We start from the raw sequence: 23,719 nt of genomic DNA, 5'->3' as shown, positions 1-23,719 counted from the left end.
GAAGTCTGTTTGCCCTTGTCCTGATGTTCCTGTAGCGCCTCCCCGAGGTCAAACAGGACAGATCCAGGGTGGGAGCTGTCTTCTGAGATAGGCCCGCCCAATTGATAGATTGACAGATACCTTCGGGATCCCCTGGAGAACCAGTGAAGTGATACAAAATACATCATGTTTTTGTGATTGTACATATGTTGCTTTGTGTTATTCAGTCCAATAAATGCAATTGCTATCCGGCAGTGATGGGCACATGAGGCTTCCTTGGGGTTTGAGGCTTTCCCACCAAACGGTTTGTAGATAGGTCCGTTTCTCGAGTGCACACAAACCCCCCCCTGCTGGTCTAAAGGAGTCATTTATTCCAGTCATGAGAATGACATTCACTTTGATATTTTGCTTCATGTGGCCTGATCCAAACGAATCAAATGTCTTTCTGTAAGTGCATTCACGTGTAACATTGAAGGAGGTGGAATATTGTGTTTCAATCTGTAAGTAAACACCTTCAATGTCTATCAAGACACTAAAAGTTATTTGGGGAAATGAGCTCAAAATGTTCCCACACTGGGGAACGTTTCCTTTTTCCAAACGGTTCGTTTGCAAAGGATCTCGTACGGTCGCACAGAAACTCGAATTGCGCGGGCAAGACAGGGGAGGGACGGACGCCTTGCCGCGTTTATGTGTCACGGCACCCATCACGGAACGAACTGACCGAATGAGCAAGAAAACTGGCGATGTTTTTTGTTTTGTTTTCTTGAGAGCGCTCGTGCGCCCCCACGCGGATTGCGCCCATATTACCCATAGCAAAAAACCGGCCCTGTTGGTAATTAATTATATGACGTTGCAAGACAAAAGCAAAAGTAAGTTTAACTTCGAGGGCACGCCCTGAAGAATCGGTATGGGATGTCAATCAGCGTGATAGATAGAAATCAGCCTGACCTCGTACGAGTTACCGCGCGAAAAACTTAAGTACCCCGCTTGATCACTTGCAGGCCAAAGTGGTATGTATGGATGGATGGATGGATGGTTGACTTTTGTATTTGATGTGTATGTTTTGTAAACCTACTAGGGTGACTAGATAGACCTGTTTTTTGTTCATGAGTGTATGATGACACAAACGACATGGTGTTTGGATAGCAGTAGCATTCATCGGCCGAACAAAACAGGTGTACAATGACAAAAACTTATATGCACTGACATTTGTGAGTATTTTGGCGTTTATGTCTTTATTTGTTCGTATTTTTTTATGAATTGACTTACTTATTCCCCCGCCTGCTGCCCGATGACTGCTGGGCTCCAGCACGCACGCACGCACGCACGCCCGCGTCCCCCGTGGGGACAAGCAGTATAGAAAATGGATGGACGGATATGTATTTATTCACTCACATACTTCCTTGCGACCCTGGCTAAAGCACGGGAATTTTGTATTCAACTCTTCCGCGAGCGTGCGTTTTAGTTTCGGCGTTGTTTGGAAACACTCGCTGTAGACTGGCCAGGCCAGCCTACTTTGTAGCAAAGTGAAATGGAATGGAATGTACATGAATTATGGTTGAGGCACTCCAACAAAATCCCGGACCATTTTGAAAATGCCCCCGACAATGTTTTTAGGTCTCAAAAGTAGGACACGCATGTCTGGGAAAAAGGGACGTCTGGTCGCCCTGACCGAATAGTTTCGCTTGTCTCGCCTGTTCGACCAGTTCTACGGTATGGCTGTGATGTAAAAGGAAGCGACGCTCCCAGTAAACTCTTGTCTCCTTTGCCAACCAACCGGCTTAGGATAATTGCACCGCAAAGACTCTTTCCAATTGATCAAACGCAAGATCCATTTTTGCGTGCCCTCAGCTCGTCGACGTCCACGAGATCTTGGGAGGGCGGGATCTGCACGGCTGCCGCCGTGGACTCGCACGGGAGGAGGGCTGGGGGAGCGTGGTCTTGTCAGCTCAAGGCTATTTTCCGACTGCTTACAGCAGGGGTCACCAACACGGTGCCCGCGGGCACCAGGTCGCCCGTGAGGACCGCATGAGTCGCCCGCAGGACTGTTCTAAAATTAGCTCAAATAGCTGCACTTGTCAGTGAGCTGCATCTATTTATTTTAAAGTCAAACCTCGGTTTTAGAACGTCCCGGTTCTCGAACAAATCGGAATTCGAACAAAAAATTCGAGATTTTTTTGCTTCGGTTGTCGAACAAAATTCGGAGGTCGAACCTCGCGAGAGGAGCCGGGAGGACCCGAGAAAACCCGACCGCACGGCCCGAATGCCGACTGACTCCGTTGTTATTGTATTTTCGTTACTTTGAGGATTGTATTAACCCCTAATCATGCCTCCAAAGAAAGCAAGTGGGAGCAGCCATCCTAAAACACAAAGACGCTCTTAAAGCAATGCGACAGTGAGCGCCCAGCGCGCTGCTGTTGCGCGATCGGACGAAATTAAGCTCCCTGCGCACTGAGGTCCACTTAAATTTTGGAAAGTACATCAGGACTTTAAAAATATTTTCTAAATTTTAGCGACGGATCTGTCACAATAATGCGACCAGCGCGGTGCAGTTGCGCGGTTGGCGACTTGCGACTGTTGCGCGTTCGGCGGTGCGCTGCAGTTGCGCGATCGGACAAAATTAAGCTCCCTGCGCACTTAGGTCCACTTAAATTTTGGAAAGTACATAAGGACTTTAAAGATATTTTCTAAATTTTAGCGACGGCTCTGTCACAATAATGCGACCAGCGCGGTGCAGTTGCGCGGTGGGCGACGCGCTACGGTTGCGCGTTCGGCGGTGCGCTGAAGTTGCGCGATCGGACAAATATGCGCAAATGAAATAATGCTTAAAAAAGGCGGGGGTGGGTTTGTCTTGAAACGGATAACATTTTTTCCATTATTTGTAATGGGAAAAGTAGATTCGGAATTCGACCGATTCGCTTCTCGAACCGCCTTCTGGAACGGATTGTGGTCAAAAACCAAGGTTTGACTGTATTTTTGCTTTTCTTGTTAAAATCACACATGTGAACTGGAAATGACAATAATAACACAGTGAAAGCCAAATTGAGCAAATTGGCTATTTCAGAAGTGTGTGTCAAACTGGTAGCTCTTTGCCTTAATCAGTACCCAGGAAGTAGCTCTTGGTTTAAGAAAGGTTGGTGACCCCTGGCTTACAGTCATCCCTTTGCGTTCAGGTTGATGCGGGAAAGATGGCTCTGGATATGAACATCAAGGACCTGCTGTTGAAAACGCTGGAAGACCTGAGGCAGGAGGACTTCAAGAAGTTCAAGTTTTATACGGACCTGCCCGAGAGCGTCAAGGAAAACGCAGACCGGACTGACATCACTGCACGGCTGATGAACAAGCACGGCAAGAACGCGGGGGAGAAGACCATCCAGATTCTGGAGAACAACAACAACAACAACCTGGCCCAGAAGCTGCGCAACGACCTGGCGAAAATCACAGGTAAGATGAACGTGGCTTCTGATGGGGGGAGGGGGGGTGGCTTACCTGAAAACTCTCAGGTGATACAAATGATGGCAACAGCTCTGGCCTCCTTCACTTGTCTCCTTGAGCGGCGGCGGCGGCAGCATGGCTGCGGCACGCTTGCGGCCAGGCCTAACGACACGGGATCTCCTTCTGCGCCCTCAGGTAGCATCTCCTCAGTGGATAACAAGCAGATCGGCAAATTCAAGCGGGAGCTGCAAGAGAACCTGCGGAAGAGCTACCTCACTGTTCCCGAGGGCAACACGGGGCACAGCCGGCAGGAGCCTCTGGAGAACGTCTACACCGAGCTCAACATTAGCCGCGGCGTCGCCGGTCTCCCCGACAAGCAGCACGAGGTCCTTCAGATGGAGATGTGCGGCGTGGCCGAGGAGGAGTCCATCCAGCCGTGCGACATCTTCGAAAGCCAGGAGCCCCTTCGCACGATGCTCACCGTGGGCTTCGCGGGCATCGGCAAGACTTTCCTGGTGCGCAAGTTTGTCCTGGACTGGGCCAGCGGGGGAACCAACACAGACGTGGACTTCATCTTTCCCTTCGCCTTCCGCAAGTTGAACTTGGAGGAGGGCAGAAGCTTTTCGCTGGCGGAGCTCATCCGACTCTTTGTCTGGGAGAGCAAGGCCATCAAGATGCTGGACCTCATCTTGGTCAGTCTGCAAGAGTCGGCCAACCGCCACTACCAGTCCAGCGAGATCAAGATTTTGTTTGTCCTGGACGGCCTGGACGAGTCCCGCCTCAAACTGGACCTGAGCGACGAGCGCAAGGTGGACCCGGACGTGACCGGAGCCTACCCCGTGGAGGTGCTCCTGGCGCATCTCATCAAGGGGAACCTGCTTCCCTGCGCCCGGGTTTGGATCACCACGCGGCCCCAGGCGGCCCACGACATCCCGCCGCGCCTGGTGGACGGCAGAACCGAGGTGAAAGGCTTCAGCGGCTCCCAGAGGCTGGACTACTTCAGGAAGAAGTTTCCCGCCGAGGAGGACGTCATCAAGCACATCCAAAAGTCCCGCACCGTTTTCATCATGTGCCACTTGCCCATCTTCTGCTGGCTCACCGCCACCGTTCTCCAAGACTGTCGGGATGCCAGAAAGGAGCTGCCCAAAACCCTGACCGAGATGTACACAGAGTTCCTGCTCTATCACCTGGACAAGTCCAAGGAGCGAGACAGCCGGAAGAGCACGGCGTACGTCAAAGCGCTGGCCAAGCTGGCTTTTCAGCACCTGATGAAAAAGCAACAGATCTTCTACGAGAAAGACTTGCGGGAAAGCGGCTTGGATGACCCGCAGGGCGCCAAAGACTCGGGAGTCTTCACCGTGGTCTTCAAGGAGGTACCCCCGCTCAAGAAATACCAACGCAAGATGTTTCAGTTCATCCACCTGACCGTCCAGGAATATCTGGCCGCTCTCTACGTGATGATGAGCCTGTTCCAGGACAACAAGAACGTGCTGGACGATTCCGGGTGGACGCGGTTGCTTTGGAAGTCGAAGTCGCTCGCTGGAGTCCATAAGGCGGCCATCCGCAAAGCCTCTGAGAGTGAGGGAAACCTGGACTTGTTCCTCCGCTTCCTGCTGGGCCTCTCCTTGCAGTGCAACCAGGATCTCCTGGGTGAGCTGCTGAAGGTTCCCGAGAACTACAGACACAGCAAGGCAGAAACGGTCCGCTTGATCAAGCGACGGATCGAGCGGAATTCTCCCGAGGAGAACATCAACTTGTTCTACTGCCTGAACGAGCTGAAGGACGAGTCCCTGCTGGAGCAGATCCAACAATACCTAAAAGGGGGGGAATTGTCCACGGAGGACCTACCTCCGGCCATGTGGTCGGCCCTGGTCTTCTTCTTGCAGGCTTCCGACGAAGCCATGAGCTGCTTCAAACTCCGGAAATACGCTCCGTCCGAGAAGGGGCTCCGGATGCTGCTGCCGGTGGTCAAGGCTTCTCAAAAATCCGTGTAGGTGCCGTCGAGCCAGCACGCTGAACCGGCCGCGCACATGTCAGCAGCCCAAACCCTCTTGTCTTCTCAGGCTCGTGCGCTGCCGGCTGAGGAAGAAAAGCTGCGAGGCGCTGGCCTCCGTTCTAAGCTCGTCCCGCACCCTGAGCCATCTGGATCTCAGCCGGAACTACTTGCGCGACAACGGGCTGGAGGCGCTCGCCGCCGGACTGGCAAAGCCGCAGTGCACCTTGCGAGTTCTCAGGTAAGGCTCTCCTCGAGCGGCAGAAGGCCAGCCGGCCCAAGAACCTTGGGCTTGTGTCAGCCGCCCTCTTGTCTTCTCAGGCTCCAGAAATGCCAGCTGAGCAAGAAAAGCTGCGAGGCGCTGGCCTCCGTTCTAAGCTCGTCCCGCACCCTGAGCCATCTGGATCTCAGCTTGAACGACTTGCACGACGACGGGCTGGAGGCGCTCGCCGCCGTACTGGCAAAGCCGCAGTGCACCTTGCAAGTTCTCAGGTAAGGCTCTCCTCGAGCGGCAGAAGGCCAGCCGGCCCAAGAACCTTGGGCTTGTGTCAGCCGCCCTCTTGTCTTCTCAGGCTCGAATACTGCGGCCTGAGGGAGAAAAGCTGCGAGGCGCTGGCCTCCGTTCTAAGCTCGTCCCGCACCCTGAGCCATCTGGATCTCACCTGGAACAACTTGCACGACGACGGGCTGGAGGCGCTCGCCGCCGGACTGGCAAAGCCGCAGTGCACCTTGCAAGTTCTCGGGTAAGGCTCTCCTCGAGCGGCAGAAGGCCAGCCGGCCCAAGAACCTTGGGCTTGTGTCAGCCGCCCTCTTGTCTTCTCAGGCTCGTGCGCTGCAAGCTGAGCAAGAAAAGCTGCGAGGCGCTGGCCTCCGTTCTAAGCTCGTCCCGCACCCTGAGCCATCTGGCTCTCAGCTGGAACGACTTGCATGACGACGGGCTGGAGGCGCTCGCCGCCGGACTGGCAAAGCCGCAGTGCACATTGCAAGTTCTCAGGTAAGGCTCTTCTCGAGAACCTTGGGCTTGTGTCAGCCGCCCTCTTGTCTTCTCAGGCTCGTGCGCTGCAAGCTGACCAAGAAAAGCGGCGAGGCGCTGGCCTCCGTTCTAAGCTCACCCTGCAACCTGAGCCATCTGGATCTCAGCTGGAACGACTTGCACGACGACGGGCTGGAGGCGCTCGCCGCCGGACTGGCAAAGCCGCAGTGCACATTGCAAGTTCTCAGGTAAGGCTCTCCTCGAGAACCTTGGGCTTGTGTCAGCCGCCCTCTTGTCTTCTCAGGCTGGTGAGGTGCGGGATTGGCACGCGAGGATGCGTCTCACTGGCCAAGGCTCTCCGGTCCAACCCCTCCCAGCCCCAACAGCTGAACCTCTGGACCAATCCCATCGATGAGAAAGGAATGCGGGCCTTGGAGGAGGTCCAAATGGATTCTCGCTGCAGTCTGACGATCGAGTGGTAGGTTCCAAACATCTTCCAGGGTGCCGTTGAAGAAAATGGCTTCCAAAAAGTCGCTCGCGCCTAGCTCCAAAAACAGATTTGCTGACATCAGATTGAATAAGGTAGAGAAGCACACATGAAATCAATCAAAGGAAATGTTTTGATTCTAACTTCATGATGTGCACTTTGACCTGACAAATGTTTTGGAGCATATTGCCTGAATGAAGTGTTCAATGCATGCCTGGTGTTTTTCCTCAAACGCTGAATGCTTGGTTATAGCTCTCGTATGTTTTGTCTAGGCTGCCTGATGCGTTGCCATTGACGCCATTCTTGGATCCTTGGGGAGGGTTCTGAGCACGAACGGATGGATGGATGTGGATGCATGCAGAAGCTCGGCAAGGATCCCTTTCCCCTGGAGCGTTTGGCTGAGGACGCCTGCTGTCCAAAAGGAAACGGCAAAGCCCGTCCTTCACGTTAGTTGCTTGATTCTCCGAGCGGTGAAAAAGCATCGATATTTCCACGTTTCACAAATAAGACGTGCACTTCAACACAGACGTGTGCTCCTGTCACTCTCCAACACACGGGCGGGCCTTGACCCTTGACCCTCCGCTTCCTGGCATCATTTGACCTGCTGACACCAAACGCCGACCAATGGTGTATGTTGATGCAAATAATAATGATAGCATCATCATCATGCCTTCAATTGACTTGTTTTACCGCCACGAAATATAAATACAAGTTGTAGAATGAACTATGACCTCTCATTATAATGTTACGATGGAGCGTGCACCTGTATGTCACTTGTTGAGCGTTTTATGCCGTATTTTGTGTTTACTGCAGCGACGTGAAGTTTCCTCATGTATGTACCGTGGACATTTTACGTCGGTTTTTACCTTGTTTGCGGCAACGGCAAATAGAAGTGAGATACAGTAATCCCTCTTTTATCGCGGATAATCGGTTCCACGACCATCCGCGATATGTGATAATCCGCAAACTTGTTTTTTTTTTAACATACAGCCATCTATACATACATACATACATACATTGTTTGTGCATCAGTAAGTGTATATAAGTGCATATGTTACCATTAGAACATGAAATAATAGTCTCCTTCCATTCATCGATTACGATTTGAAGCTTTACGGGATTGTATCGATCGAAAACAATTATTGACAAGAATGAAGGAAAGGAGTAATTACTTTGATACCCAAGCCTGGAAAAGATAAAGAGACCGTTGGATGATTTAAGGCCCAGCATACAGACTCGAATTTGTTTTCTTCCGGAGCAATCGCAAACAGACTCAAAGAGGGAAGAACGGACATTGTGAGTCCGGCTTTATCAAAGGAAGAGTTATTCCTCACAACATTAGGCTCGTTTTGGATTCAATATGGACTACGTCTCGTGATCCCGTGGAAGATGACGGCTATATACTCTTCCTCGATGTTTGCAAGGCCTTTGACTCTGTCGAACGGTGCTGTTGGGTTGAATATAGATGTTTTAGTCGTCGGAGGCCTGTGGAGCATTAAAGGAACATTACAGGCTGTTTCATTTAACACTTTTCTCTTATCTACGTCTCGTGACCCCGTGGAAGATGACGGCTATATACTACTCTTCCTCGATGTTTGCAAGGCCTTTGACTCTGTTGAATGACGCTTTTGTAACCCAGGTCAACATAGCCTTAAAAATAAAATAGGAGCATCATCATAAAGAAAGTGCATTGTAAATGTCTTCTAAACAGAGCAACGCCGATTAAAAGCTTGTAAATTATTTACAAAAAATACAAATTCATTATTTTATTAATGTTTTGTATTTGTTAAAATGATAAACGTGTGAACATTCACTTTTATTTTGAAGGAGACATGATGACGTAATGAAAAGACCCATGTGACCAAAAATGCGAACTCTACTAATTTTTTTTTTTCCCCGCTGCTCTTTTTGGGATGACGACGAAGCTGCACTAAATACGGGACGGAGTAAGTACGCGAAACTAAAGGGAAGAGAGAGCGTGAAACAGGATTATATAAAGTTGTATGTATTTGATGGACTTCTTTTTGTGTTTTCAAACTTCTTTTCACCTTGGTGATGCACTAAGTGCCGAACGGGGGGGGGGACTTGATTCACGAGAGTTGGCTCAGAAACAGGTGCACTAATAACGAAGCTGATTTCTTGTGCGAGTCGCAAGATGGCGAGCCACCAAAGGGGCCTTTGAATTGTCTCTCGCGCAGGAGCGGAGAGCACTTGCTGGACGTTGTTCATCCAACCTGGTAGGATCTATCCATTTTGTTCCACTGCTACACCGAAGTGGGTTTGGAAAGGATTGACTGACTATTCAGGAAAATCAGGAGAAGCCAACTGAAGGGATATAGAGACATTTGGATATCGAAAGTCGTTCAGTCTTTTGCTGAACGGTTTTGAGTTTTGTACATTTTGTCACTTTTAATTTTGTGAACCATCTATGTGATGATGATGATGATGTAATGGTGTTATTGAAATATTGATTGGTTTGAACAAAATCAGTGAAATGGTGGGAATCCAAAAGTGGCTTTAACTGCACTCAAATTAGATTCACTGTTACTTACCTGTACTGAATGTTATTCAAACAACACAAAGTGAGGTAGCTAAACAGATTGAACCCTAGAATTAATAAAACAACCTGGGTTGAAACTGAAATTCCTTCAACTGAAAAGTTTTAACCGAAAGGGAAACTAACGTTGAGTTTAAATGTAAATTGTATGTCTATTGTTTGTAAATTGTATGTCAACTGTTTTCTCTACTAAAATAAGCCGGCAGTTCAACTCAAGCCTTGGTCTGTGGTCATTTATTTTGCTTCTTCCATCACCACTACAAATATAGCCGAACTTAGACCTGGTCCATTATCGAAATTACTGTAAGCGCTGTCAAAAACAAAAAGGGGTTACACTTTTATTTGAGAAACACTTATTTGGGGAACATGATTAGTATGCTCTGCTTTGACCTACTAAGTAGGCCAGGGAACGTGTGAAAGATTTAGGATAGGACGAGGAATCAGACAAGGGTGTGGAAGCTCCCCTGTATGATTTATAACGGTGGCAGAAATGTGGTCCATTTGGGTGAAAAATTCCAGAACTGAAGGTCTGCATTTGAACAATGGACAAATGATAATATGTCAGTTGGCTGCTGATACAACTATATTTCTTAAGGACGAGCTCCAAATTCCAATCGCATCGCCAGTGATTAGTACTTTTTGAAAAGCTATATCCTGACACTGCTCAGGGTTAGTGCATACTTCAAATCAGCTGCAGGTCTATGTTCCTGTTGTCTTTTTGGTCACGTCCGATGTTTCGATTATCTGATGTAGTTCATGATTCATTGATAACTCTGGCAAATGAACTACCCCTGGGGATCCACAAACTATGTGTCTATCTATCAATCTTTATACAGAAAGGGCGTCGCCCTGACCTTTGGAACGCCACAGCGATAAGGACTTTTGTTCGGAAGCCAATCGCTCACACGGTGAAACGAGACGACGCGAAGGAGAGCGTGCATGCGGAGCCGCAAAGCCTTGCTGTTCGAACCATTGGTTGTCACCTTATTTCGTGAGCTGGACGGTCAGTCAGCCAGCCAGCCAGCCAGCCAGCTAGCCAGCCAGCCAGCCAGCTAGCTAGATAGCTAGCGGGCCAGTCGCTCGGCGAGTCTGAACGACTTGTTGGCTTGTTTGGCGATTGCTCAGACGGTTCACTCGCTCCGCTTGTCGGTTATTCAGCTTTCAGTCGGTCGCTTTCTCGATAAATGGTCAGTTGTTTACTGCGATTGAAGTTTGGGGGGAAGGGGGAAGTTACTTCTTAAAGGAACGAGTCGTAAGAAGAGCAGACTTTGGCCTCCGTCTTCTCGGAAATACCGCCACCTTCTGGGCTTTGGAGGTGGGACGCTATTGTGGCCGTCTCTCGTGCGAGAAAATCAAGGTGATCCCTTTGCGTTCAGGTTCATGCGGGAAAGATGGCTCTGGATATGAACATCAAGGACCTGCTGTTGAAAACGCTGGAAGGCCTGGGGCGGGAGGACTTCAAGAAGTTCAAGTTTTATACGGACCTGCCCGAGAGCGTCAAGGAAAACGCAGACCGGACTGACATCACTGCACGGCTGATGAACAAGCACGGCAAGAACGCGGGGGAGAAGACCATCCAGATTCTGGAGAACAACAACAACAACAACCTGGCCCAGAAGCTGCGCAACGACCTGGCGAAAATCACAGGTAAGATGAACGTGGCTTCTGATGGGGGGAGGGGGGGTGGCTTACCTGAAAACTCTCAGGTGATACAAATGATGGCAACAGCTCTGGCCTCCTTCACTTGTCTCCTTGAGCGGCGGCGGCGGCAGCATGGCTGCGGCACGCTTGCGGCCAGGCCTAACGACACGGGATCTCCTTCTGCGCCCTCAGGTAGCATCTCCTCAGTGGATAACAAGCAGATCGGCAAATTCAAGCGGGAGCTGCAAGAGAACCTGCGGAAGAGCTACCTCACTGTTCCCGAGGGCAACACGGGGCACAGCCGGCAGGAGCCTCTGGAGAACGTCTACACCGAGCTCAACATTAGCCGCGGCGTCGCCGGTCTCCCCGACAAGCAGCACGAGGTCCTTCAGATGGAGATGTGCGGCGTGGCCGAGGAGGAGTCCATCCAGCCGTGCGACATCTTCGAAAGCCAGGAGCCCCTTCGCACGATGCTCACCGTGGGCTTCGCGGGCATCGGCAAGACTTTCCTGGTGCGCAAGTTTGTCCTGGACTGGGCCAGCGGGGGAACCAACACAGACGTGGACTTCATCTTTCCCTTCGCCTTCCGCGAGTTGAACTTGGAGGAGGGCAGAAGCTTTTCGCTGGCGGAGCTCATCCGACTCTTTGTCTGGGAGAGCAAGGCCATCAAGATGCTGGACCTCATCTTGGTCAGTCTGCAAGAGTCGGCCAACCGCCACTACCAGTCCAGCGAGATCAAGATTTTGTTTGTCCTGGACGGCCTGGACGAGTCCCGCCTCAAACTGGACCTGAGCGACGAGCGCAAGGTGGACCCGGACGTGACCGGAGCCTACCCCGTGGAGGTGCTCCTGGCGCATCTCATCAAGGGGAACCTGCTTCCCTGCGCCCGGGTTTGGATCACCACGCGGCCCCAGGCGGCCCACGACATCCCGCCGCGCCTGGTGGACGGCAGAACCGAGGTGAAAGGCTTCAGCCACTCCCAGAGGCTGGACTACTTCAGGAAGAGGTTCCCCGCCGAGGAGGACGTCATCCAGCACATCCAGAAGTCCCGCACCGTTTTCATCATGTGCCACTTGCCCATCTTCTGCTGGCTCACCGCAACCGTTCTCCGAGATCATCGGAAACACGGAAAGGAGCTGCCCAAAACCCTGACCGAGATGTACACAGAGTTCCTGCTCTATCACCTGGACAAGTCCAAGGAGCGAGACAGCCGGAAGAGCACGGCGTACGTCAAAGCGCTGGCCAAGCTGGCTTTTCAGCACCTGATGAAAAAGCAACAGATCTTCTACGAGAAAGACTTGCAGGAAAGCGGCTTGGATGACCCGCAGGGCGCAAAAGACTCGGGAGTCTTCACCGTGGTCTTCAAGGAGGTACCCCCGCTCAAGAAATACCAACGCAAGATGTTTCAGTTCATCCACCTGACCGTCCAGGAATATCTGGCCGCTCTCTACGTGATGATGAGCCTGTTCCAGGACAACAAGAACGTGCTGGACGATTCCGGGTGGACGCGGTTGGTTTGGAAGCGGAACCCGCTCGCTGGAGTCCATAAGGCGGCCATCCGCAAAGCCTCTGAGAGTGAGGGAAACCTGGACTTGTTCCTCCGCTTCCTGCTGGGCCTCTCCTTGCAGTGCAACCAGGATCTCCTGGGTGAGCTGCTGAAGGTTCCCGAGAACTACAGACACAGCAAGGCAGAAACGGTCCGCTTGATCAAGCGACAGATCGAGCGGAATTCTCCCGAGGAGAACATCAACTTGTTCTACTGCCTGAACGAGCTGAAGGACGAGTCCCTGCTGGAGCAGATCCAACAATACCTAAAAAAGGGGAAATTGTACACGTGGGACCTACGTCCGGCCATGTGGTCGGCCCTGGTCTTCTTCTTGAGGGCTTCCGACGAAGCCATGAGCTGCTTCGACCTCCGGAAATACGCTCCGTCCGAGAAGGGGCTCCGGATGCTGCTGCCGGTGGTCATGGCTTCTCAAAAATCCGTGTAGGTGCCGTCGAGCCAGCACGCTGAACCGGCCGCGCACATGTCAGCAGCCCAAACCCTCTTGTCTTCTCAGGCTCAGGGGCTGCTGGCTGGGGAAGAAAAGCTGCGAGGCGCTGGCCTCCGTTCTAAGCTCGTCCCGCACCCTGAGCCATCTGGATCTCAGCTGGAACGACTTGCACGACGACGGGCTGGAGGCGCTTGCCGCCGGACTGGCAAAGCCGCAGTGCACCTTGCAAGTTCTCAGGTAAGGCTCTCCTCGAGCGGCAGAAGGCCAGCCGGCCCAAGAATCTTGGGCCTGTGTCAGCCGCCCTCTTGTCTTCTCAGGCTCAGGGGCTGCTGGCTGGGGAAGAAAAGCTGCGAGGCGCTGGCCTCCGTTCTAAGCTCGTCCCGCACCCTGAGCCATCTGGATCTCAGCTTCAACAAATTGTGTGACGACGGGCTGATGGCGCTCGCCGCCGGACTGGCAAAGCCGCAGTGCACCTTGCGACTTCTCAGGTAAGGCTCTCCTCAAGAACCTTGGGCCTGTGTCAGCCGCCCTCTTGTCTTCTCAGGCTGGTGTGGTGCGAGATTGGCACGCGAGGATGCGTCTCACTGGCCAAGGCTCTCCGGTCCAACCCCTCCCACCTCCAAGAGCTGGACCTGGGAGGCAATATCATCGGAGAGGAAGGAAAGCTGGCCTTGGCGGAGGTCCAAAAGGATCCTCGCTGCAGTCTGAAGATCGATTGGTAGGTTCCAAACGTCTGCCAGGGTGCCGTTGAAGAAAATGGCTTCCAAAAAGTCGCTCGCGCCTAGCTCCAAAAACAGATTTGCTGACATCGGATTGAATAAGGTCGAGAAGCACACAGGAAATCAATCAAAGGAAATGTTTTGATTCTAACTTCATGATGTGCACTTTGACCTGACAAATGTTTTGGGGCATATTGCCTGAATGAAGTGTTCAATGCATGCCTGGTGTTTTTCCTCAAACGCTGAATGCTTGGTTACAGGTTTCGTATGTTTTGGATGTCTTGATTCGATGTCATTGACGCCAGCCTTGGATCCTTGGGAAGAATTCTGAGCACAGATGGATGGATGGATGGATGTGGATGCATGCAGAAGGTCGCCAAGGATCCCTTTCCCCTGGAGCGTTTGGCTGAGGACGCCTGCTGTCCAAAAGGAAACGGCAAAGCCCGTCCTTCACGTTAGTTGCTTGATTCTCCGAGCGGTGAAAAAGCATCGATATTTCCACATTTCACAAATAAGACGTGAACTTCAACACAGACGTGTGCTCCTGTCACTCTCCTAACACCCACCCACCCACACGGGCGGGCTTTGACCCTTGACCCTCCGCTTCCTGGCATCATTTGACCTGCTGACACCAAACGCTGACCAATGGTGAATGTCGATGCAAATAATAATTGTATCATCATGCCTTCAATTGACTTTGATGACTAAAGCGCCACGAAATATAAATACAAGGTGTAGAATGAACAATCAATCGATCTGTGGGTGGTGTGAGTTGATCAGCCCTACAGCCTGTGTTGAGACGAGTTGTAAGCCGCACCCTCTCTCCTTGGGTGTGTCTCAGCCACACCCAAGGAGGCAGGCTGTTGAGAGCACCAGGTGGGGTTAATTAAGAGGGAGAGTGTTGGAGCTCACGGTAACCTGCCATGACTTAGACAAGGCATTATTTCCAAAGGGCAGGACTGCAGCGGAAAGCTTGGAAAACGAAACAAAAGAAGGAGCCGGTGAGCCTTTGGACATTTGAATATGGGGCTACAGCTCACATCTGGGTGGCTTAGGAAATTAATATGTAAAATTGATATGGGTTATGGTTATGCTCAACATTATAGTGAAATTGTGGTAAATTATGTGGTGTATTCTAAAAAGTAAAAGCTAAAAAGGAAATCGGGAAAAATGTTTGTATGTACTTACCAGGGTTGAAAGCTGTTTGGCTAAGTCATCCTGACTTAGTATTTAAAACCTAAGTATTTGATTTTGGGTTATATTGCTTGATTATGGTTTAGAGTTTGACCATCTATTTGTGTTTATTTTAAGGGTTTTCACCTGTGTTGGCTGTGTTGGCTGTGTTTGGCTGTGTTTGGCTGAAGATGAAAATAAACCAAAGACAAGGGAAAAAAAAAAACAGTCATGATCACTGAGTGAAGTCCAGTTCAAATCCTTTTGTCCAAGCGCCTTTCAAGTGGGGAGCTGCAGTTTAACCCCACAAAAGTGTGGGCCACTTGACAGCCTGGGGGAAGAAGCCGTCTCTGTCTGCCTGCTGCTTTTGGCGTACAGCGTGCTTTACTCCCTACTCGAGGCCAAAATCTCATATACCTTTTCATGTTTATGTTCATGTGGGCAAATCCTCTCATTATTTCATAGACTTTGTCATGTTTATATGTGTGCAAATCCTATCATTTTATACAAACATAACAGAACACAAATACAACACACTCACGTGCGATCTGCTCTGTGTACTCATGGGAAGTATTTGCAAGTCACTCGCTCCCGTCGAGAGGGAGAGGGAGAGAGGGAGAGGGAGAGGGGGAGAGAGAGAGAGAGAGAGACCATCTCTCTCTCGTGGGGCTCCATTGACGATGACTTTTCATCGTAACTCCAGTTTAACAGATCGGATTTGGCGGAACCCAATACTCAGTCTCCTTCCATCTCATCTCGGAGTTCAGGGATAGACTCAGACTATGTAGAACCTGCTTTCTGGCCAGAAAGAATAAACAAGAACGTAAACGCATGTTTGAACCTTCTTGGAAGTCATCTCCGCCATGAGTGAAGCCGCCGCCCTCGGCAATCTCGGCTTTTGGACATCTCGGAGTGACGGTGAGTGGATGCTGCTGAAGGCCCTCCATTTTGTCGTGCGTATGAGCTTCACGGTCCCCTGACGTTCAGGTCCTAGCAGAGTTCCTTTTGCGTGGAGATAGACAGCAGGGCGACTTTGGCCCTGGACGAGGACACTTTGTTTGATGGCTGGGCCGGGGGCGGACGGTCGCCCTGGCAACAGAGCGCACGCTCGGCCTTGTCCCTGAAGTCGGCCGACACGTAGTAGAAGATGAAGGGGTCCACGCAGCTGCTGAAGGTGCTGACGGCCAAGCTGAGCATGTACGGCACGTAGACGTCCTCGCCGTCGGCGGCGTAGGTGAGGAGCAGCAGGACGTTACTGGGGAGGACGCAGACCACGAAAACCAGCAGCACGCCGCAGTGGCAGAACACGATGACGACGGAGGACAGCAAGAAGCCCAGCGTGAAGAGGGTGGCAAAGTAGGGCAGGAAGAAGTTCTCCTGCTCCCGTTGGGGCAGCGCGTCGTGGCAAGTGGTGATCTGGGGCTGGTCCAGCGTGTACGTCTGCTGCGACATCAGCAAGGGCAACATGGCCGCCGCCACCGTAGCCGTCATTTGCAGGGACGTCCGCCTGGTGCGCAGGGTCTTGGCGCCAAACGGGTGCACCAAGGCCACGTAGCGGTCCAGGGCCACCAGCGCCAGGCACAGCACCGAGCCGTACATGTTGCCGTAGAGGATGGCCGTGACCGTTCGGCAGAAGGCCTCGCCCAGGTCCCAGTGGCTCCCTCGGAAGTGGTACGCGATCCGGAAAGGCAGCGCCAGCAGCAGCAGAGAGTCCACCGCTGTCAGGTTGAGGAGCAACGCGGTGGACGGGAGACGCTTGGCTCGGAAGGCCAGGATCCAAAGGGCCAGCAGGTTGGCCGGGGGACCCAGCGCCAAGGCCAGGAGGTACAGCGCCGGGAGGTACAACATGGTGGTCGGGGCCTGAATCTCCTTCAGCTGCTTCTCGTTCAGAGTGGTCACGTTGCACGACAACTTCAGCCGGAAGGCCCGGAGACCTGCGCAATGGAGAGTTCGCCGTTGTCGTTTTTCGGGACATTCCCAGTCGATAGCCAAAGAACTTCAGCAGCCGCACGACGATAGAGGCCATTCCGATTCTGATCTTCTGTTCATCTCGCCGCAATCTTTCGGATGGCTCTGACCGAACCATCCCACTTTGCTCGCTCTCACTTCATCTTTTCGCATACGTTTGTCTGGAGACACGGGAATTCTTGTCTGCACCTTTCTCGCTCATGATTTGGACCCGCAGAGACCAGAATGCGTGTCAACGTTTCGACCTACCAAAGCCCCGCCCGACGCGTGCTCTTTTTGTTGAGACCTCCACGGTTCAAAAGGCGTCTCAATCAGATCACGTCTGGGGTTTACGGACCGGCACACTCCCAGAACGTATGTCTTGCCTTTCGCTAAACTCTGTTGCGTGCGGACGGAGAGTCGAGGGTGAGCAAATTTCAAGACAAGGATGGATGCCCAACAGGAAGAAGAGTCAACTCACGCACGGACATGACGGAACACTCCTCAGTAGGACCGGGAGTTGACCAAGACGACGCGGCCAAGACGGACCATAGCAGCCAGACCCAGACCGGAGCCACGAACCACGTCATCCTTCCCCTTCAGCAAGTCTTCTTTCTTTTCTGCTCTCCCTGCTCGTAAATGTGTCTCTTTTGAAAATCTTCTTCTCGCCGCTCTCCTTCTTCTTTTCGCTTGGTTCCCTCTCGAATGAGTTCGTATTTGTTGTTTGGCACCGTTCTCAAATGTCAAAACATTCTCCTTTATCTTCCTGTTCTTTCTTCTTCCCTTCTCCCTTCTCTTGTTGCTGCTCGGTCTCGTTCTGGCTGAAGTCCGGCGTGGTCCAGATGGGCGCCTGTTGACGAGAGGAGTTCTTTTGGTTCCCTTGTCATCTGGAGAGTGCTCATCAGTCAGAGGTGCAACGAATGCTGGGTAGTGGGCTAATGGTCCCGCACACACATGTGGAAAGTATTTGTCTCATCTCCTGTTTTCACGTCACTGTCTGGTCCAGATAAGAAGAACACTTCCGGTCGGTGGTTTCAGCGCTTCTGTTGCTCTGGCGACACATTCAAGTCCCTGACTGCAAAGACTGTACAAATATTCCAAAAATGTACACGTCAATCTAAAGTGTGTGTGCGTGCGCATGCGTGTGCGTGCGTGTAAATAACATGACCTCGGCACTGCCGACATCTTTCTGCTGGAGGTCATCGGGAGCTTGTCTTCACATGTAGGAGGATTCAAGTAAAAGTGTAATCAGAGTACTTTGCACGATCCAGGAGGTTGGTGTCAGTTTCGAAGCTGAACACTTTGTCATTGTGTAGCTTGGAAGAAGCAGGTTGCGAAATCATCATCTGATTGTCATATGTTGTTTTTTTTTGGGTCATTTCGTAACTGCTCCACTTTGTGAGAGGAAAAAAAGTTTCTTTTCATTTCTGTATCAATGTGCATTTTGCTCTCTCTTTCTCCATCCCTTCTTCCACAATTTTGATACGGGAAATAGTCTGAAGAGGGCGAAACGGCAATGTGACATAGACACAGGCCTGTAACTTTCCATCACACATAGATAGCAATTAGCTAGGTGATAACAGAGCAGAACAGAACAGAGCAGGGCTTTACCTTATGTTGATATGTTTTTGCCCCTCCGCCTTGCCCCTAGCTACCCCTTCCCTTCCCGCCTTTTCATTTCCCGCCTTTTCATTTCCCGCCTATTCCGGACAGTAGTAAAGCTTTCTGTGTGCTGAGGTAGGTGCTTCATGTACTGGCTGCCATTGAGCAACCCAAGATTTTGCAAATAAAGAACCAACTGTTGCTCCACATCTTTATTTTCCTTGCTCAACGACGGACGTCTCGAACAAAACGCGACAAGACTAATAAGTCAAATTTTCTCTCTCGCTCTCGCTCTCTCTTTCCCGCTCTCTGTACTTTCTGTCTCGAATCAGATGTTTATTTCCCATTTGCATACAAAAGTCAAATTTATTCAAAACAAAAGGTAACTCTGAGCAATGCGATTCCAGCTGTTAGTCTCTCACCAACAAACGAAGCAAAACATGTTTTTATAGTGGTAAAAAAGACTGAACGGGATGTTCTCGCGATAATTGAAGAACATCTCAGCAGCAAAACACAAACACGACGTGCGCGCGCGCGCGCACACGGCAGTGCGAGCGTCTGCGCATGCGCGCTGCGTCACGACCGAGCTGGTTGTTGCTTCCGCAGCGCACGAGCGTTAGCGGAATCAAAACAAGGCCAAAAGGTTGGAGGAGGCCCGCGCAACAAAAATAACAACGAGTGAGCGAGCGAGTGAGCGAGTTTCCTGTTAACGAGGTCCCCCACCTGGAGCCTCAGCACCCAGGACGCGGTTCGAGGGAGACCAGCAAGGAAGACCGCCTGTGCGTCTGCGTGCGCGCGCCACGACAAAGACGTGAGTCGTGCACGGCCCCCTAAATGCCACTTGTTTAAGGGTAAACGTCTTTTTAGCTCCTCACGCAAAGCAAACACACATACGTCAGCAGGCCTGAAGGTGAGCATCATGTTGTTGTTGATGATGATGGTGATGATGATGAAGAGGTCATCTGTCCGGCCTGCACTTGACATCCCTCGAAGGAGACACCCTTGAGAAGACACGCAGAGATGAGATGACGTCAAGACATTGAAATGAGCGAGATTAGAGGACATGAAGGCTGTGGAAAGGGCACAGGAAATGGGGAGATTTCAGAAGATAACAGGTTTGGTCCCTGGTTTGGTCTGTGGCACTGGCAGAAAATTGGCAGAAGCGTTGGTAGTTCTTTTCCAGAGATTCAGCTTTCGCAGAGGTCAGAAATTGGCTGAAATTACAAGGATTTGGAAGGTCTCTAGAACATGTTTGGAAAATACTTGTTTGAATATCAATTGGTTGTCGATTCTTGGAATTGTTGCACCTGGAACCTTTTAATGGTGTTGGATGTCTTCTTTCTGCCCACCGACAGTTTTGGATGAGGGCAGCATGACGTCCCTCAGCCCGACTGGCCCGCGCGTCCCCTCGGTGCTGGTGCTGGTCATGGTCCTGGTCGTCGTCCAGAGCCGGTGGGCCAGGGCGGGTCGCCCGGACCGCGCGGCCGCCGCCGTGTTGGCGTCGGAGGAGTACGTGAGCGCCACGGTCAACGCCAGCGTGATGGACGCGCGAGGACACGCCGTCCACGTCATGAGCAGCGAAGACGGAACCTACGGCCAGAACTCGCCCAAAGTGGACACCCGCGCGCTGCTCGTCGTCACGCCCGCGCCGCGCCACGGAGGTAACTTGACATCCGCAAATTTGGATTTTGGCCTCTATTCAGAGGGAAAACGCGCAGACCGCCGTCGGTTCCTGACGTTGCTCACGTCGCGTCTGTGTCCAGTGGTGGATCGTCAGGGCTGTGACCCCAACACGCGCTTTGTGGCGCCGCCCCGTGGCGTCCAGTGGGTGGCGCTGCTGCAGAGAGGAAACTGCACCTTCCGGGAGAAAATTCTGAAGGCCGCCACCTTCAATGCTTCCGCCGTGCTCATCTACAACAACTCCACCAACAAGACTGTCAAGATGGGCCACGAAGGTCAGTGTGTGTGGACACGCCGTGCTAACGTGAGCGACAAGGCTTTCTGGCCCTGCCGCTCCCGGTTGAGGTAAAAGGTCGTGGCGGATGGATGAGGCATGTGCAAATGTCCCGGTCCAGAAAGCCCCCCGGGTGTTGTCCCAACAATCACGGTTGCCTCATCTGGTGTTCTGCTGTGGCGCCTTCAGGTACGGGCGACACGGTGGCGGTGATGATCACGGAAGGTTACGGCAAAGACATCCTGGCCCAACTGGAGAGGAACCTGAGCGTGGTGGTGACGGTCTTTGTGGGTCAGCGCATTCCCCCCAAGAACATCAACCGAGGCTCGCTGGTCTTTGTCTCCATCTCCTTCATCGTCCTCATGATCATCTCCTCGGCTTGGCTCATCTTCTACTTCATACAGAAGATACGATACGGCGGCGCGCCGCACCGTGGCCACGTACGTGTGTGCGCGGGCGCGGGCGGGCGCCTGTGTGCAGACACGTGACGATAGCGTGTCTCTTTTTTTGTCTGACGTCAGCGTCGTCTGGGCGACGCGGCCAAGAAGGCCATCGGGAAGTTAAGCACCAGGACGGTGAAGAAAGGAGATAAAGTAAGATGTGTGCGGGTTTTTTTGGCTTGATTTGAAATGACGTGTGTGTGTGTGTGTGTGTGTGTAGGAGACGGATCCTGACTTCAACCACTGTGCAGTTTGTATCGAATCATACCAGCTGAACGACGTCGTCCGCATCCTTCCCTGCAAGTAAGTCAAGGCACAAAAGGGGCTGAGCTTGAATGATGCCTGTGTGTGCACCTTCCAAAGTAGGACATCTAACACACACACACACACACACCCATGAAAAGTGGATGATTTTGGGCTGGCTCTGAAATATCACGAGATGAAATGTCATTCAGGCACGTGTTCCACAAGGCGTGCGTGGATCCGTGGCTCAACGAGCACTGCACGTGTCCCATGTGCAAACTCAACATCCTCAAGGCTCTCGGCATTTCGGTGAGTCGTGTGCCGAGTCACGTCCCCGAGGTTTTAACGGCCGGCTCTGACGTTGCGCCCGTGTTTTGACGTGCAGGGTGGCGTGCCGTACGCAGACAGCGAGGTCCTGAATGCGGAGCATCCCGGTGGGGCTCAGGCGTCCGCCGGCCCGAGGGCGCCGCCTAGCCGGCGGAGCGGCCGACCCGCCGTCAGCCTGGAGCCTCTCAGCCCGCCCCGCCCGGAGGCCCCGCCCCTTTCCCCCGCTGACATCGCCATTGCCGTCACCAGTAAGATTTGTGTGTGTGTGTGTGTGCGCGTGTGGTTGAATTTTCAGAAGCTTTTTCCCTTTCTTGTCTTTTTATTTTATTTTTGACAGATTCTTGTGAAGCCTAACACAAACTGGGAATCTTGAAAGCAAATGTTTTGTTTGTGCGCAGGCGGTCACTTCTTCACGTCAACGCCTCCTCCTCGCACAGAGCTGCCGGACCTGCAGGCCCCTCTCGACCTCTACGACGACAAGTCCTGAAGCCCGTTACCATGGCAACCCCTCCCCTCCAACCACACGCACACACACACACACACACACACACACATAGACATTAACACAAACGTTCTGACCTGTGTAAGAACACTGAACTCGAGGACTCCAAAGTGTTGTCGACAAAGCGGATCACTCTGGATCTGGTCTCATCGGGTTTCGGAGCAGCGGATCCTGAATCTTCCGTGAAAAACCTTCTGAAGGCTCAGCCAAGCTGTGGCCAGATTTACGGGTTCCCGGGACGCTTTACGGGGCGACAAAAGTTCCATCTGGAGTACTTCTCAAGGATCCTGGAAAAGATGCGTGGAGGGTCGGTCGTCTATTGTTCTTCCAATGGTTTGTTCCTTCTTAGAAAAGCCAATTCCTCCAATTCCAGAGTGCCTGAATGTTGGTCAACGGACTGCAGCTGGATCACAACCAAAGAACCAGAACTACTGGCTTTTTGAGGCAAACCCACCCACACCAATCCTGAGACCAGAAGCAGAACTTCTGTAGAGACAATCGCATGACCCAGGAAGAGTGCAGCCCTCTCTCCCGCTGCCGCCGCCAACAATTGCTTTTAAAGCAAGAGTCCCTCACTTGCCAACGAGTCCCATCGTCCTTGTGCTCCAGCCGTCACGTCGCTAAGGTCTTTGCCACTCCAAGTTGGCCGATTGGCCAGAAACAGAAGCCGAGCCCGCGTGTCACCGGTAACCACCTCGAGCTAAACGTTAGCCTAGTTTCGCACAAAAGGCAGAAGGGAAAGGCCGAGTTTAGCTTGCGTTAGCGTAGCAAGAGAAGGAATGCAAATCATAAAGGGAAGGCCGACGTCAAAGTGGCTTCAAAACAGCATGGGCCGTGCTTGCTCACCAGCTGCTTTGCTCTTCCGACAAACCGCTCCGGTTCATAATTAGCATTTTTATTAACCCAAATTGATACAATCAATAGAGCATTACAGTAAGAAAATGTATATTCTACAAACTATTACAATTGTGAGCCAAGCGTACAAATAACCAATAGTCACGTGATTGTCATATTTAGTCATAAGGATAACCAATTCATTTTGTGACTCAACACGTTAAGTCTATTTCAAATCATTGACACATTGGGAGGCGTGTGATTGGTTTAGTTCCATGGTGGGCGGGGTCGGCGCTACGTATTGAACTGTGGTTGAAATTCCGTACACATATACAATGTTGTTCGCACACGGCAACGTGAAACCAAGCAACAAGTGTGATCCTTGTACAACAACTTCAATCACCTGTTAATGTTTGTTGTAAAATGACGAACCAAGATTCAAACACTGTGTGTGTGTGTGTGCGTGCGTGTGCGTGCGTGCGTGCGTTTGAAACATGGAATTAATGTACTGTAGTTCATTTGCTGTGTGTCACTATTAAAATGCTGCTCTGTTGACGCCTGTCAATCCATCATCTCGCCTGCTATTTTGCAATTATTTAGCAATGAGTGCAACATGCCAAAAAAACTCACGTGCGCATGTTTAGCACCAGCCCGTGTTAGCGCAGGCGCTAAACTCCAACTCAAATCTTTTTACTTGGAGCTTCCTTGAGCAGTAATGCTACATTCAAATACACTTCAATACAAATAACGACGGCAGTCATTGAGTTCATTTAGGCAACAGAAATGACTCATCAAAATTCCATTGAAATGCCTATCCACTTTAATCAATAGATTAATTACATTAATTTATTCCGTGACAGTTACTGTTTAGAAAAAATGGATGGATGTTCATCAAAACTTGGCATTCATGTGTTTCGTG

General features: G+C 51.5%; 4 protein-coding genes and 1 long non-coding RNA gene across 14 annotated transcripts; 4 read left to right on the top strand and 1 right to left on the bottom strand.

The window, feature by feature from the left end:
• Nucleotides 1–131: 131 nt before the first annotated feature.
• Nucleotides 132–9,640, top strand: LOC125970453 (NACHT, LRR and PYD domains-containing protein 3). Of its 6 annotated transcripts, none has more exons than XM_049723127.1 (10): nt 132–989; nt 3,153–3,423; nt 3,610–5,404; nt 5,478–5,648; nt 5,729–5,899; nt 5,980–6,150; nt 6,231–6,401; nt 6,458–6,628; nt 6,685–6,858; nt 7,140–9,640. In XM_049723127.1, exons 2-10 carry the CDS (start codon nt 3,168–3,170, stop codon nt 7,192–7,194), a joined length of 3,135 nt encoding a protein of 1,044 aa, XP_049579084.1. In that variant the 5' UTR covers nt 132–989; nt 3,153–3,167; the 3' UTR covers nt 7,195–9,640. The 6 variants fall into 6 exon arrangements, with proteins under 6 accessions (XP_049579084.1, XP_068506929.1, XP_049579536.1 ...); XM_068650827.1 differs by lacking the exon at nt 132–989 and adding an exon at nt 1,000–1,154; XM_068650825.1 differs by lacking the exon at nt 132–989 and adding an exon at nt 1,000–1,190.
• Nucleotides 9,641–10,295: 655 nt separating this feature from the next.
• LOC137840332 (NACHT, LRR and PYD domains-containing protein 3-like) lies at nt 10,296–14,529 on the top strand. 3 transcript variants are annotated; one of them, XM_068650857.1, is made up of 7 exons: nt 10,296–10,739; nt 10,801–11,071; nt 11,258–13,052; nt 13,126–13,296; nt 13,377–13,547; nt 13,604–13,777; nt 14,039–14,529. In XM_068650857.1, the coding sequence occupies exons 2-7, from the start codon at nt 10,816–10,818 to the stop codon at nt 14,061–14,063; spliced, it is 2,592 nt and encodes an 863-aa protein (XP_068506958.1). In that variant the 5' UTR covers nt 10,296–10,739; nt 10,801–10,815; the 3' UTR covers nt 14,064–14,529. The 3 variants fall into 3 exon arrangements, with proteins under 3 accessions (XP_068506958.1, XP_068506948.1, XP_068506961.1); XM_068650847.1 differs by having other exon boundaries at nt 10,297–11,071; XM_068650860.1 differs by lacking the exon at nt 13,377–13,547 and having other exon boundaries at nt 10,300–11,071.
• An 833-nt stretch (nt 14,530–15,362) lies between these two features.
• On the bottom strand, nt 15,363–17,518 carry si:ch211-132p1.2 (proteinase-activated receptor 4). The gene is made up of 2 exons (XM_049730532.2): nt 17,380–17,518; nt 15,363–16,885 (listed from the first exon to the last, which is right to left on the bottom strand). The coding sequence occupies exons 1-2, from the start codon at nt 17,486–17,488 to the stop codon at nt 15,942–15,944; spliced, it is 1,053 nt and encodes a 350-aa protein (XP_049586489.1). The 5' UTR covers nt 17,489–17,518; the 3' UTR covers nt 15,363–15,941.
• Nucleotides 17,519–17,693: 175 nt separating this feature from the next.
• On the top strand, nt 17,694–18,707 carry LOC137840354 (uncharacterized). Its single transcript, XR_011086942.1, has 2 exons — nt 17,694–17,809; nt 17,905–18,707. It is a non-coding gene; the product is annotated as an uncharacterized lncRNA (long non-coding RNA).
• A 448-nt stretch (nt 18,708–19,155) lies between these two features.
• Nucleotides 19,156–23,369, top strand: rnf130 (ring finger protein 130). Of its 3 annotated transcripts, XR_007483448.2 has the most exons (10): nt 19,421–19,615; nt 19,856–20,161; nt 20,264–20,455; nt 20,644–20,894; nt 20,976–21,047; nt 21,115–21,197; nt 21,350–21,446; nt 21,523–21,712; nt 21,863–22,273; nt 22,340–23,369. XR_007483448.2 is itself a non-coding variant. In XM_049729249.2 (9 exons), the coding sequence occupies exons 2-9, from the start codon at nt 19,873–19,875 to the stop codon at nt 21,949–21,951; spliced, it is 1,263 nt and encodes a 420-aa protein (XP_049585206.1). In that variant the 5' UTR covers nt 19,156–19,311; nt 19,856–19,872; the 3' UTR covers nt 21,952–23,369. The 3 variants fall into 3 exon arrangements, 2 of the variants coding, with proteins under 2 accessions (XP_049585206.1, XP_049585089.1); XM_049729249.2 differs by lacking the exon at nt 19,421–19,615 and adding an exon at nt 19,156–19,311 and having other exon boundaries at nt 21,863–23,369; XM_049729132.2 differs by having other exon boundaries at nt 21,863–23,369.
• Nucleotides 23,370–23,719: the final 350 nt, after the last annotated feature.

The sequence above is a fragment of the Syngnathus scovelli genome, chromosome 1 (genome assembly GCF_024217435.2).
Source record: "Syngnathus scovelli strain Florida chromosome 1, RoL_Ssco_1.2, whole genome shotgun sequence".
NCBI lineage: Eukaryota > Metazoa > Chordata > Actinopteri > Syngnathiformes > Syngnathidae > Syngnathus > Syngnathus scovelli.
Note: the sequence above shows the minus strand (reverse complement) of the source record. Positions and strands in the feature narration are given on the sequence as shown.